This window comes from Miscanthus floridulus, chromosome 3 (assembly GCF_019320115.1).
Source record: "Miscanthus floridulus cultivar M001 chromosome 3, ASM1932011v1, whole genome shotgun sequence".
NCBI lineage: Eukaryota > Viridiplantae > Streptophyta > Magnoliopsida > Poales > Poaceae > Miscanthus > Miscanthus floridulus.
The window spans coordinates 15,985,148-15,996,284 of record NC_089582.1 but is presented as its reverse complement, the minus strand read 5'-3'; the positions used below and the strand labels follow the sequence as shown (position 1 = coordinate 15,996,284).

At 47.1% G+C, this 11,137-nt stretch overlaps 1 protein-coding gene across 2 annotated transcripts; it reads right to left on the bottom strand.

The window, feature by feature from the left end:
- Window positions 1-389: 389 nt before the first annotated feature.
- LOC136541389 (homeobox protein rough sheath 1) lies at window positions 390-8,700 on the bottom strand. 2 transcript variants are annotated; one of them, XM_066533234.1, is made up of 5 exons: window positions 8,109-8,700; window positions 7,793-7,903; window positions 7,512-7,659; window positions 1,174-1,439; window positions 390-957 (listed from the first exon to the last, which is right to left on the bottom strand). In XM_066533234.1, the coding sequence occupies exons 1-5, from the start codon at window positions 8,454-8,456 to the stop codon at window positions 751-753; spliced, it is 1,080 nt and encodes a 359-aa protein (XP_066389331.1). In that variant the 5' UTR covers window positions 8,457-8,700; the 3' UTR covers window positions 390-750. The 2 variants fall into 2 exon arrangements, with proteins under 2 accessions (XP_066389331.1, XP_066389332.1); XM_066533235.1 differs by having other exon boundaries at window positions 1,174-1,427; window positions 8,109-8,695.
- Between the last annotated feature and the right edge of the window lie 2,437 nt (window positions 8,701-11,137).

The following is an 11,137-nucleotide window of genomic DNA, read 5'->3' as shown; positions in this document are numbered from 1 at the left end:
CACAATGCAGACACTACCACATTTATTTGTTTTCCATATCTTTGACTGACTGATCTTTTTTTGTTTTTAGGCTATTTTCTTGGCTAGAGTTTCTCATCCACATGCTATCAGCATTCATCAGGCAAGACAGTTTTCACAGGAAGGCTGAGGAAGAAAGACGCCCAATTCAGTGTAGTAGCCAACTGCAGCAGCAGTATAGTACAGCCAGCACAAGAATAGCATTGCAGACACAATGCAGACATGCAGTACCACATTCAGATCCACGAAAGAAACGCCAGCACGACATGCATGATCTTCAGAACTTCAAATAAAGAAGTGAATGCAGAACGGAGATGTTCATTAAAACCATCTCCGTTCATTAAAACCATCGATATGTAGTATGTATCTGCTGAAGGACAAGACATCTTTTTTTATTCAGACAGGCCACGCCTTTAACATGCATGTTCCACAAATCTGAACCATACAATCATACAAACAGGCGACTGCATGCCGAATTAATCACCAGGGGACTTGCACGGACAATCAAGTTCGAAATACACCTAGATTACAAGCCGTCAAGCGGAAATTAACAACATTACAGAACTACAAGCCATAGACACTAGAGCGAGCGACCGCGACCAACCGACCCCCCTTGGCAATCAGCGGTAAACGGTAACAAAAATTCCATAACAATGTCCTTGCATTGCAACGCATCCTTCCTGGTACACAGAAACATTTCGACGGTCCAATGGTAGTCCAGTCCACGGCTGCTCATGAACCGAGGCGGTACATGCCATCGGCCATGAACGGGCCATCCATGTACAGCGCAGCTGCGTTCTGTGGGTGGAAGCCTTCCATCATCACGAAAGGCATGTCCTCTGACGGCTTCCAATGCCGTTTCCTCTGGTTGATGAACCAGTTGTTGATCTGCTTCTGGTCCAGGCCTGTTGACTCTGCAAGCGCAATCTTCTCCGTCTCCTGCTCCAACAACATTACTTCAGTAACAATGTTATACATGCAGGTTCAGTTTATGATTCTTCCTCACTATTTTTCCATAATTCTTAGGTAGTGTTAACGTTGCAGACAGGTCACGGATATCTGTTATCCTTTTGTCATTGTACCGAATACAGACAGACAATGGTATTGTGTTTATACATATGAGCAAGAATTAATAAGGTATGGGAGATATCTTACTGAAGGGTAAGGCCACTTGTAGTGCAGCTCCCACCAGTGGAGCAGTTTCTGCCTGGCCTCCTTTGGGAGCTTTCCTTTCTTCTTTTTCTTGGAAAACTCTTGCCTGAGGCTGCTCAAGTAGCCACTGTACTTCTTCAGGAGCTGATACTTGAGCTCCTTGTCCTCCGCTCGCGGGTCAATCTCCGGTGGGTCATTCTCACGGCCGCTTGGATCCATGTCATCTTCAGAAGAGCCAACCCCTTCTGATTTACCATCTGCAGACAAAACTAGTTTTTGGTTGGTCACATGTTTTCAGTCCAGAGGTTTATTCAGTCAAAATTTCAAAGTATTTCAGTCTCGACCATGCTGGACTGCTACCAATCAAGTGAGCACATCAGAGAGCCCATAACTGTATGTAAAGAATTATATCCGTTCTGGAATGCTAGGGTAGGTCGAACAGTGGAATTTTAGAACAGCAATAGTGTGGCTACAGTCGCAATTAGTAGAATATTGCCAATGGAAGTGGTAGGATAAGGATTTTTAATATAGGATTGAAACAATAAGACAAACAAGACCAGATGAAATCAAGAATGTGAAGACCACAAATTTGTGCCCTGTCATTACAAAAACCTACCCAGTCATTACATGATACACCTATGAAATAATGCAATGTCGCTACTCACCACTACTTTGTAGAGAAAATTGATAACAGAATCATCAGAAAACAATGGGAGCAAATTAAAATAGCAAGAACTAGTAAAAACTTTTCAACTGTAATAAATCTTCTATACATACATTTTGCATCAAACATATTCTATTTTAGGTCAAACAATAATCATAGAAAAACTAAATAGATGCAAAGCAGTTTTTCTTGGTTATAAACAGAAAGGTTCCAAGTAATAATGTATCTGAAGAAGGGGGAACACATGGAAAACAGAAATGGAAATATAAAGAAAATCAGACAATTGTTCACTAACATCACCAGAATAAGTGAATTATTATTTATATTAATCCTTATCTGTGACCAATGTAATTCAATGAATAAACTTTTCAGGTGGGGAATACAAGTATCCCAGTCACAGTGTAAGTGAATAATGACGTTGAAAATAAACAATGAAACTACATCCGTCCCCAAAAGAATCCAATTCTAGCACAGCGTCACGTTTTAGTACCTTATGTTTGACCAATTGTAGATAAAAAAAATATCAATATTTATGATACCAAATAAATACTATTAGATTGATTACGAAATGTATTTTCATAATAAATTAATTCGGAACCATAAATATGAATAACGTTAACTAGAAACTTGGTTAAATGTTAACCACTTTACGTGGCACGCAACTCATAGTTGCATTCTTTTTGGGACGGAGGTAGTATATATGGCCATAACTTTAGTTCAAATGACGAGTAGAAAAAGTAGTGGATCCTTTAATAAGGGTATAGTGACAGGATTTGTTGGCCACACGATGATGGAATCATAACAAAATATCATATTATACATGGTACTCAACAAGGAAAGTTCATGCATCCTTTTTCCATGTATTGTTAACAAACAGGAAAGATACTTTACAGAAAGGGATATCTTGTGGTCTTTCAACAGGCGTGAACTATAAAAATTGTACGCAGTGTATGTTTAGTAGAATAGCTGTGGTTCTGTCACACATTTTTCCCATGGATACTATTTAATTTTTTGTATATCTAAAGTCTCTTTTTTTTCATATGCATCACAATAATTATAAAACCTGAGCTAGCATTAACATTTTATACATCGCGTCAAGATAGCAGGGAAACAAGGGCAAAGCTTATACACCAATTAATTTGGTTTGCATAAACTATTAGCTTTTAATTCAGAATTGAGATCATAATAAGATACAAAACATGGCTTATATTCTGATAAAATGGCAGTGAAACTTTGCCGGAAACCTCTAAATGAGGCAGATATATATACTATCTGCATGTACCACCAAGCAATTACACCTAAAATCCTAAGCCATGTGGGAAAGGTGGGCAGTGCACTTATACTTGAACACATATGTACGCATTTATCAACATTCTTGAGCTAGTTTCATACATTAATCCATACCAAAAAGTAAAGCCAGAGCCCAAATGGTCACTTGCTAATTTTATACCTTGCGTGCAGGATGACCAATACTCGCTACATCCTAAAAAGTAAGGGATCAAATTTTGTCCAAAGCCAGACTATCCTAATTTCCAAAAATATAGAGATGACCATTAATATTTATCACATCAAAGAGGTAAATTATGCTTTTGCCGCCTTTCGAAAAATAGAGGTAAATTATGAAACTATATTTTTATAGTGTATCCAATTATGCTGATTTGATCAAACTTATGATACTTTGACTTAGGACAAACTTCGATCCTGTATATTTCAAGAGGGAGGGAGTAGCAAATAAAAAACAAGCAATTAATTAACATAATAGCTAATACACTTTCTTGCTAAATTAGTAGAAATGATCAATCCTGCCAACAATACTTCTATATAAAAAAGGAATGCATAAAAACAACCCTCCATGTGGGCATGTGGGAATGGAATTTTTGGGACAGGAATGGTTACTTTCCAACTTTTGGATAAAAAGTGAAACATCTGTAGCATCAAAAAAAAGCATTATCAGATGCACAAGATAAGATCTACTATTTATTCGAATGGTTAAAACAGAAATGGTGGAAAAGCTGAAACTTTACGGAAGAACCAGGATATTCCTAGTTCAGCATCTAATATTAAGTACATGAATTTTTATAGAAGATACACTTGGCACTTTTGGAAAAGTGGACATCCAAGCTTTTGTAAACTTTGAGAATAAGGCCTCGTTTGGCACGGCTCCGGCCGGCTCCTGCTCCGCTACTGTAGCGCTACTGTAGCGCTGCTGTAGCGCGGAGCCGGAGGAGCCCGAAATCGTGGCTTCTCCGGCTCCTCCTCTTCTCAGTTCATTTTCTGCCTCGGGTTCCGAAACGGCTCTTGTTACAGTGCTCAAATAGTGTTGCTACAGTGCACGCGGAGGAGGAGCCGGAGCCGGGCGGAGCCGCGCCAAAGAGGGCCTAATTGCTGGCTTCATGTTAGAATATCTGACTAGTCACTCACATGAAAATGATCTTGATTTTTTTATTGCTTTTGCTGTTGAAAAACCAGAGCAAAATTAAACCATAACTTAGGAAAATTTTATAAAAATGTTATTGTAACAAGAAATAGTTAAAGTTGTACTGTATTTGGGAACAGAGAGTTAATAGTTCACAGGCCTCAATATACACTTAGAACTATACACGGCAAATTTGAACCTAGTCACAAAACAAGCTCTAGCAGTGCATGATTTCCTGCATCCGTTATTGGATCAAATGCAGTAATCTTAAATTGACCTCCTTATCTGACGCTACAACGATAAACAAAAAACCAATACAAATCCAATTAGATCCTACCATTTCACAGTACAAAAACAGGTGTAACTAAACTAAATCATCCTATGCTGAGGCTGGCACCACAGCAGTTAATTTTCTGAGTCTGGTGATTTCTTCTTTTATTTTTTAAATAAGTCTGATGATTTCTGTTGTGGGAAACATCTGAACATGTACTACAACCCACATATATCTAGATGAGCCTATGCTCCTGTACACAGCTTGGCACAGCCAGTGTGGTAGAACAGTTCCACAGATCTCCCCCTGGACCTCTGTGTAGCATGCACCTTAAACACGAATCTGCAAATGCACTGTAGTAGCGGAGCTGCACGTCCAGCTGCAAAACAGGCGGCCGGCGGCCATCTTTCTCGCACACACAGGCTTTGGGTTGCTGCCGCTGCTACTGCTACTGCAACCCAACCCATCTTTCTCGCACACACTAGTACGTGCTACAGGCCAGAGCAGAGCTACTGCCTACTGCCGGCAATGTTGCTACGTACAGTTGAGACAGGTGAAGAAGAATTGGTTATTAGCCATGGCACCATTTCCCAATGCATCTCTGATCCTAGGAGTAGAGCTGCAAGAAAAGAAGAGATGTATGGGACGGGTGAGATGGGACGCTGCTACAGTACGACTACGAGTAGCAGCAGCTATACCTTCGACTACACACACAAGGCAAAGAAAAAAAAAAGATGCTAGTACAGGAAGCTGCATCGATCTAGGCGTTGGAGACTCCAGTGCAGAGATGAAAGTATGAAATGAAACAGACGGATTGTCCTGCCTTGGAACCCTAAATACATACTAATTACATCACAAGCAAGCTGCTGTCACTCGTCAATTGTCATGTGTAGCCGCAGACCAGCAGTTTAACCCCTCGCATTTATTTTTCTTATAAAAAATTGACCCTTCTTCGGCCCGTCTGCATCGTCCGCCGCCTTCACCAGATTCCGGCCAGGGCCCGCGGCCTTGTCCTTGATCGCCGCAGCCACAAATTTCTTCTCGGCCTCGCTCTCTTCCTCCTTTCTCGCGGACGCACGACAATCCACGGCAGGTCCACGGCGGGGCTCGCCACGCCGAGGTTGGCAGCTCTTGGGGCCGGCAAGCCACGGCAGATCCACGGCGGGGCTTGCCACGCCGAGGTTGGCGGCGAATGCTTTTCAGGCCGACGCCGCACAGGTTCCGCTCGGCCGCAGTTCTCCGCCATGCTGAACACCCGGCACCGTACGGTCCGTACCCCTATCGCCAGACCGCGGAGCCATCCCTTGGGCCATCCATACGTCCATCTCCATGCAAGCCAAGATCACGGCGATACGGCAACAAACTTCGTTCTGTTAGGAATTAGGATAGTTTTTATCTTGTGTTTGTTGCCTATTTTCAAGGCCACGCTATAAGTATGATCTTTGGTTAATGGAAATATTCACTGCGTGTGTATCCTTTCCTTTCACGCTTTCACTATCCAAGCCTTGGATCGTTGACTGCTTCGTGCCCCAGCCATTGCAACGGGACTGGAGGCAGGCGCGACGCAGGGCTGGAGGCAGCGGAGTTGGGGACGGGCGCACGCACCGTGATGAAGGTGTCGGGGGGCGGTGCACGACGTGGACCTGTAGCAGCGGCTTCCCGTGCGCTTCGCGCTGGACCGCGCGGAGCTCGTCGGCGCGGACGGGCCCACGCATTGCGACGCCAGGGCGCCTCTCCTCGCTGCGTTCCTGCGCGAGCCAGCGATTGTGGCTACGCTGCCGTAGCGGCCGAGGCCAGCGTTCCTATCCCTATCCCTATCCCTTCTAGCGCCGCGGCGGCGGCCTTCACCTGCTCCACCTGCGTCGGCCCCGTCGCCAGGAACACTGCGGCGCCACCAAAACTAGCCGCGCGTGCACCGTCGCCGAGTCCCCCTGTTTCTCAAACTCGCTTAGGGCCACGGAAGGCGCCTCGGCCGAGGGCCAGACCACGCTGCGCCGTCGGTGGGAGCGACTGCAGAGGATTTCGTTCCACGTCGGGCGCGCCGTTTTCTGCCGACTAAGAGCGTGACGCTGGCGATGGCCGGCAGGAGTCGCAGCATGTCGGAGAGGCCCTTGAGCTGCCCACCGACGGGTTCCACGCGGAGTGCATCCACACGCCGCTGCCAATACGAGAGACGAGAGAAGGAAGGACCTATTTTTAAGAGAAAAATAAATGCGAGGGGTTAAATGAAAAACACATGCCAGGGTACCATGCCACCTAACAAAAATATCCACCTCACTGGCATAGACGGTGCACTAATTAACAAATTTAAGGGTCTAGAAATGCATTTTAAAGTTTATGGAGCTACGTCACACACGCTTATGAGTTCGGCTGGTACATTTAACTCAAAAAAGAAAGGCCAAGGAGGCGTATGTCGGCGAGCTCATCTCATCTTACAAGCTTGTGCTGGATCTATCCATCAGGTATTAATAATAATTAGAGGATAATGACAGCGGAGAGGCCTGATTAAACAATGGCGAGGAACGAGAGGAGGCGTCCCGGCCATGCGACTCGGCGCCTCACTGTGGCCTCGATGCCAACCAAAAGGTAAGCTTGGATACTTAGTGACTAATCAGGTCGCTAATGTTTTTGTGATTAGACTATTAGCTCGTGCTGTGCTGGGGCTTATCTGATTGATGGTTAATTGATTTTCTTAATTAGGAGGCGATTAAAGTAATGGAGAGGGAAGGGCGAGGAGGGCGGCCAGGTCAGGTTAGCTCACAATGGCAATGATCCAGAGCAACCACCCCCACTATCCAGAAGCAACCATACCCAATGCGGCAAGCCTCTTTCAACTCCAGTATATATAAAAACACCCGTACCACCGCCATGTAGGAGCAGCAAGAGAGAAGGGAGGGAACGAGCAAGCGGCAAGAAGATAAAGCAAAGCAAGACGAGGCTGCGGCTGCTGCTCCGCCTCCGATCCGATGATGTGGCGATCTTTATCTTACCGGTGAGCGAGAGGCGCGCGGAGGAGGACGAGCCGCCGCCGGAGATGGAGTCGAGCTGCGCCTCCACCCGCTTGAGGAACTCCATGGCCTCGTCGATGGGCTGGGTCAGCTCCTCCCGGTACTTGACCAGCATGTTGCAGTAAGCCTCCTGCGGGAGAGCATGTGATATGATTGGCAGAGAGATGAGAATGAATAAGGTTAGAGTCGCTGCAAATCGATGCACAAGCAGGCTGCTGTGTGGTGGATTGATGAACCGGGGATGGGATGGGACCGAGACCGACCATGAACTGGTCCAGCTCTGGGTCGCGCGGCTCGTGGCGGCCCGGCGGGCGCGCGTCCAGCTTCGCCGCCATGGCCGTCAGCCTCTCCAGCACGTCCGGCGGCGCGCCCACCTGCAACCACACAGCGCGTGCGTCATTTCATAGCCACCATGTCATGTTGTGAGGGTGAGCGTGAGGACGCGACAGGCGTGGATAGATATAGATAGATTACGCATCAAATTAAGCAAATCTCGCTTGACGAATCAAGAAATAAAAAGATGCGATTTTTCCGACGACCGGGGTGATGCCAGCCAGGGTGGGAGCTCAAGCTCAATACTTTCTGGCAGTCGAGGTAGGCGGCGAGGAGCGCCGAGTACTGCGGGTGCGCGACGATCTTGGCCTTGATGGCCTCGGCCTCCGCCGCCGACATCTCGGCGCCGGCGTGCTTGTTGGCGTACGGCGACTGCTGCTGCTGCTGCGGCGACGCCGGGCCGCCCGCCGCGGCGGCGTGGTGGTGCAGGAGCGCGAGCGGCGCGCCGTAGTACGCGGGGGACGCCGCCGCCGCCATCGACAGCGGCAGCTGCAGGAAGGAGGAGGACGACACCGCCGCCGCCGCCTTGGAGTTGGAGCCCCCGCTGCTGCTCCCACCAGCTCCAGTCCCGAGATTCCCGAAGCTCTGATCCATGGACGAAAAGGAACGGCAGGCGCGATGGATGGAACCCTAGCGAGCGAGCGAGGGACCGTACAAATAAAGCTCGCCGATCAGCGGTCCCTGTGGTCTCTCTCCCTCCCTCACCACTAATGGCGGCGGCGGCGGCCGTGGAGCGTACCTTCTCACAGTTGGTGGAGGACGAGGAGGAGGAGAGAGAGGGGGGACGGGAAGGAGAGGGGGACGGGAGGGGAGGAGGAAGGGAAAAGGTGTGCGCGACTGCCTCTGCCCTGTGCAATGTGGATGGCTGGCTTGCTGGTGGCGTCCCCTTTTCTCGCGTCAAATCTCACTGGAGACGAGGGCCTCCCCTCCCCCAGCTGCTGAGGCTCAGCAGCAGACGTATGCCGCCGTATGTGTATGCGTACCCGTGTACGTATAGGTACATACACGCCTGCTCCAGGAGATCATGATCATATGCCTGACTACGTTAAACAAAAAGATAATAAATCTTCGTCCATAGATAATAACTGTATTTCGAATGTAGAAAACTAATAGAAAATATATTTGACATTAATTATTTCTTTTATAATACATTGTTGTTTGCTAAAAATCATTGTTATCTTAAAAGCTCTTTGCTACAAATCTATTGAAACAAGTTTTGCATCTTAAAATTGTATATGATTTAAATAGTTTCTGATTAAATTTGTAAAGTTTGACTTTTCTCTGCGTAAAATATACGTAGTTATCATTGGGAACATATTTCACCAAAAATGAACATTCTTTTATAACCAATATTATATGTGTATTTGCTGCAAGCAAGTCGTAAAGCAGCGCCAGGGTGCTGTACGTAACTTTTTTACAATTTAGTCTTTTTTTTAAGTTTTTCACAAATAGACCCCTGATGGAAAGAATTCAAAAAATGGACCCTTAGCTCAGCGCCATAGATGTTGACACCGAGGTAGACGCCAACGTCTCTGGCGCCGAGCTCCTGGAAACGGTGGATGACCTGTCAGAGGGCTCGGCGCCGGAGATCTTGGCGCCGAGCTCGGCGCCAAGGTGAATGACGCCGAGCCTTTAATACCTATTGGGCCTGCACCTTTCCTCTCTTCTTCTCCCTCTCTCGCCCTAGGATAGCCGAGCTCCGTCGCCGCCGCCGCCCGCGCCCTTGCCTCCACCGGTCGCCCTCGCCCCGCGCCGCGCCACCGCGGCCACGCGCGCGCCCCGAGGCCGCCCCGCGCCGCACGCCCAACGAACGACCCGCGCCCCTTGGCTGTGCCGCCCCACGTGCCTCGCCGTTGCCCATGGCTAGCCGCCGCGCCGCGCCACCTCCGCCGCCCTCCACCGCCGACCTCGCCCCGCCTTGCCGCCGTCCAGCACCGGCGTGCCTCCCGCACCCGTTGAGCCGGACTCGCCGCGCGGAGCCCGCCACCTACAGCGCCCGGCCGTGCCACCGTCGGTCCAGATCGTCAGCCTGACCCAAGCCCATCGTCCGCTACAACTCCGTCGACGTCCGCGGAGCAGTCGTTGGAAAAGATAAAAATTATAAATATACAATGTACCTACTTAGTTGGTATTTGTTATTTACTAGTTAATGTGATGACTAAGGTAGTTGATTTAGTTAGTGATCTAGTGAGATATATATGTAGATAGATAGTAACATAGATACATAGGTTCATAGATATAGTTAGATAGCTACTTAGATATGTAGTTACATATTTAGTTAACTACATATGATCTAGCTATTTAGTGAGTATACTGTATATATACATAGTTATTATCTTGATTACTTAGTTTGTAGCTAGAAAAGTACTTGTTAGGTACTATCTATTGTCTAATTTTGACTAAAGGGCATGTGTTTCATTACGTGTTTGAACTAGATGGACAACCTAGTGACCATATATCATAGAGGCACCGTTGAAAGCAATCGCTATGGATATGTTGAGTTTCTTGATATGCAAAGCATGCATATGCTATTCAATGATAGGCCTTCATTTAGTGAGATGGTTGCAAAGGCTCGGGAGGAGCTGCATTGCCTTGGAGATGATGGCATTGTAGTTGATGGTGTACTGCACCTAGGTTCTCCTCCGAATATCTTCAGGCGAATGATCTCAATTGGTTGTGCGGATTAGTGGAAGAACTATGTGAGATCGGCTATGAAGAGCCAGCTACAATGTTTGGACATGGTTATGCATTGGGTGTTAGTTGATCCCATCCCTTATGGGTTTACCTCAGCAATGGATCATCAGGCACACATCGACCCTCCCGTTCCGAAACCTTACCTGCATGTGTAGATTGCACCTACGGTTCCCGATGCTCAATCTGCCCCCAATATGGTATTTGTAGATGGTTGTCAGACTCATGTTTCCATGACAGATCCTCCTTATGAGATCTCTTTGACACAGAATCATCCGAGTAAGTGTCTTAACCGCATAGTTTTTGGGAACTTACCCCGTTTCTTACATCTATTTTTTCATTCTTTCCTCATTTTTGTACTGATGTTATAGAAGACATTCCTGAGAATGTGGATGTGCCCCTATTGCTGCGCAAGTGCACTTTAGAGATGGATTCCGTGGCTCCAATAGTGTTGAAATTATTCATGATTCGGAGCCATATGAGATGGCTAGGGCTCTTGATTCTGATGATGATCGCCCTGTTGGAGAGCTGACGGAGAGTGATGTTGAGATGATGAGGCGTATCTTTCCCGGCCGCCGTGATCC